This window comes from Phalaenopsis equestris, unplaced genomic scaffold (assembly GCF_001263595.1).
Source record: "Phalaenopsis equestris unplaced genomic scaffold, ASM126359v1 Scaffold001037, whole genome shotgun sequence".
Taxonomy (NCBI): Eukaryota; Viridiplantae; Streptophyta; class Magnoliopsida; order Asparagales; family Orchidaceae; genus Phalaenopsis; species Phalaenopsis equestris.
This window is the reverse complement of record NW_018165476.1, coordinates 202,962-206,296: the sequence shown is the minus strand read 5'-3', so window position 1 is coordinate 206,296 and position 3,335 is coordinate 202,962. Positions and strand designations below refer to the sequence as shown.

General features: G+C 35.1%; 1 protein-coding gene across 1 annotated transcript; it reads left to right on the top strand.

The window, feature by feature from the left end:
- The first annotated feature begins 256 nt into the window (after nucleotides 1-256).
- LOC110032841 (photosystem I reaction center subunit VI, chloroplastic-like) lies at nucleotides 257-1,689 on the top strand. Its single transcript, XM_020736607.1, has 3 exons — nucleotides 257-423; nucleotides 868-997; nucleotides 1,397-1,689. Exons 1-3 carry the CDS (start codon nucleotides 296-298, stop codon nucleotides 1,574-1,576), a joined length of 438 nt encoding a protein of 145 aa, XP_020592266.1. The 5' UTR covers nucleotides 257-295; the 3' UTR covers nucleotides 1,577-1,689.
- Nucleotides 1,690-3,335: the final 1,646 nt, after the last annotated feature.

Below are 3,335 nucleotides of genomic sequence, written 5' to 3'. Positions count from 1 at the left end.
CACGTTTATAATAATTTGATATTAAAAATATATGCATGAATAGGTCTAAAAATAAATATGAAATTTTAAATGGAGGATTTGTAAAAATATAAAAAATGTGTGACATGAATGCAAATTCCCACCTAGCTCTAGCAAGATAACCTTATCCTCCACCTGACACGTGTCACAATTTCATGGAACGCAGCCATTTCCACCAAATTAAGAACCTCCACGTGGCGGCACATCCAACCCATTATTAGTGTTCTGATAACAAAGGAGCTCAGTCGAGAAACAGCGAGTAAAGAGAGCTGAAAAAATGGCCAGCCTGACTGCCACCGCCGTCACCGTCGTTAAACCCGCAGCCGTCAACAAACTCGCCGCCGTCCGATCGTTCTCCGGCACCGAGCTCCTGCTCCGGCCAACTCGACGGAATCTAGCTCTCAGGTACCATTGCAAAAGCTCCATCTGAACAAAATCTGATTTGTTGATATGAAATCTCTAGATTAGTTTTTGTGAATATTTTCTCCATTAAAATATGCTCTTTAAACCCTCTCTTCTTTGAAAATTATTAGTAAATCCTGACTTTCATCGTAAAAGAGGGAAAGTCGGGAGGTTATTCAGAGTGTATAGGGGGTTATATCCGAGCTCTACCCCCTATAACTCCCCTATAACCTACCTGTAACCTACAAATAAGTTCCGTGCTTCTGTAGTTTCGGTAGGTACATGTAAGTTTCAGGGAGGTTATAGGAGATATAACGCGGATATAACCCACTTCACCCTCTGAATAGCCTCCGATGTAGGCAACGCTGCGTACGCCTTACAAACACAAATATTTTCCATAGACCGTTTCAAATTTACGTCTATTAATTAAAAGAAAATGTTTTGCAGGGCAAAGGGGAGGGTTGTGGCCAAATATGGTGAGAAGAGTGTGTACTTTGATCTTGAAGATTTGCCTAACACCACTGGTCAATGGGATTTGTATGGCTCTGATGCTCCTTCTCCTTACAATCCACTCCAGGTGATTAGTTATATTTACAAACATACCCCGCCATTCTTTTATATTTACATATCTAATGCCTAACCTTTCCTATTTAGATTTATAATAGTTTGACGTAGCAAATCTATGCATGAGAAGACGTGTTTACATTTTTTAAGTCGATGAAAATGTTATTTTTTACGTGGTGATATTAAAGATTTGAGTGTTATGCGTGTAAATATTAGAGTTTATGGTGTTGCCGATGTAAATGCCCCTATAGTTTAATTGGCTTTATGTTGCTAAAATATTTTATATGCATGCTTTTCTCGAATTTGAAACCGTAAATAATCATTCAAATGTCAAACATATAAATTTTGATGAATTTGTAAGTATCATAATTTAATTTAAATAATTGTTTTTTAAATTTTGGAAAAAAAACAGAGCAAGTTCTTCGAGACATTTGCAGCACCATTTACAAAGAGAGGGTTGTTGTTGAGGTTCTCTATAATAGGCGGCGCCTTAATCATCGCCTACCTTAGCTCCACCGCGTCTGGCGACATTCTCCCGATTAAGAAGGGCCCACAGGAAAAACCTCAACTTGGTCCACGTGGCAAAATTTGATTGGTTAACTCATCTCTCCTCTCTTCTTCTTCTTCTTCTCTCTCTCTCTCTCTCTATGTAATAGTGCTTAAAGGCACATGTATTATGGTTGGGTGTATTTTGTAACTAAGACTTATTTGGTGTAATATTGTTAATTGACATCAATAAGAATTAGCATTAGTATCAATATTGGAGTATAACATATGACAAATATGATTGGAAATGATAGATGTTGGTTTGGTATTGATGTCAAAAATCAATATCATTGTTGACTTCACATGATAAATTTATCGGAGATAATGCGACAATTGTGTATATGTTAACACTATTTATATAGTTAACAATGACTTGTATTTTCATCATTCAAAATGAAGAGTAAGATTTTGGGGGGAGAAAGAGAGTATGTAACCATTAATAGATGAAGATGTCAAGCACATTCATTGATTAATAATAACTGAATTTTTTTGACATCAAAGAGAGTATGTATTCATAATATTATAGTTATGAAATTTAAATATTATAATTTAAATAATAATTAATTATTTTTTTTCCTTGGTGGGCTATTGTGATTGATCTTGATTGGACTCGTGGGCACATGTTGAGTTCATGCTTAAACTTACGTTTGGGCTTCTTATATGATTAACTTTATCTCTATAGAATGGGGGTGTGTTTGGGGTGGTGGCGTAATGCCACATCTCAGCTTTTTCTGTTTGGTAAGACTGTGTTTGCATGTGTTCTCAAATGACTAAAACTAAAAATTGTGTTTTTCCACGATGTATGGCTACCTGTGGTTGTCGCCATAAAGTTACGGTTTGACTTTTCAAAAAAGAAAATTTTATAATAGTTAACATAATTTTTTTAACGACAGACATAATTTTTTGAACGACAGATTCTTCTTAAGCAGCTTTAGACCCGCTTTTTCAAACAACTGCAACTACTCTTAGACAGTCTTAGAGACTCATTTCAAGTGTAAGCACTTAAGAGTCGGGTGATTTTGAATTTAATCCAAATAAGTTTTGAATGACTTTGTATTAATATCTATGCTTGATTAGATAAAATTTATGATGATAAATCAATAAGAAATGTGGCATTTACATACATGCCATTCAATTCTTATGTATTTACATTTCTAATTCCTAAACTTTTTTTCTAACATATATACCACCCAAATCTTTCATATCACATAAAGGACTATCATTGTTGCATGCCTGAAGATTTACGGCAGTTGAATGATAATTTAACATTTAAATATTGTAAAAAAATTCATCAAACTTTAATAAAAAAATAATTAGAGGAGACACAAAACTTCTAATGTTGAAAAACTTTGGAAGGTGAAAAAACTACGGAGCTTAGCGGAGTCAAAATAATTCAGTATGTGATTATAACTACAAAGGTAGTAGTCCACCACAAATGTTGTAGATAATGGTTGTAATAACATCAGCTTGTCGTAGAGGCTATAGTTGAAAATCTTAGTAGTTGTTGGCGACATAGGTCGTACTTGGTAGCTTCAGAAGCATCAGTAGGCTACAAATGACATAGTGAGAGGTTGTAGTCACATTTATTGGCCACACACGTAGTAGTGGGCAATTATAGTAGTAAATGACCACATAAGCCATAATATGTAGTTGTTGGAACATCAATTGGCCATAATGGCCGTAATAGAGGATTATGATGATAACAATTGACCTCATATGTCATAGTGGGGAGCTTAATAACATCAGTTGTCCATAAAGGCCATAATTGGGGCTACACTAGTTGCTGGTCACAAGTCTTTTCTCGT

What these genes read in the sequence shown, in the direction of transcription:
- LOC110032841 (XM_020736607.1), top strand. Translation starts at nt 296, where the DNA reads ATGGCCAGCCTGACTGCCACCGCCGTCACCGTCGTTAAACCCGCAGCC. An exon ending in CGACGGAATCTAGCTCTCAG is followed by an intron (nt 424 to 867) that starts GTACCATTGCAA and finishes AATGTTTTGCAG; the next exon opens with GGCAAAGGGGAGGGTTGTGG. An exon ending in CTCCTTACAATCCACTCCAG is followed by an intron (nt 998 to 1,396) that starts GTGATTAGTTAT and finishes GAAAAAAAACAG; the next exon opens with AGCAAGTTCTTCGAGACATT.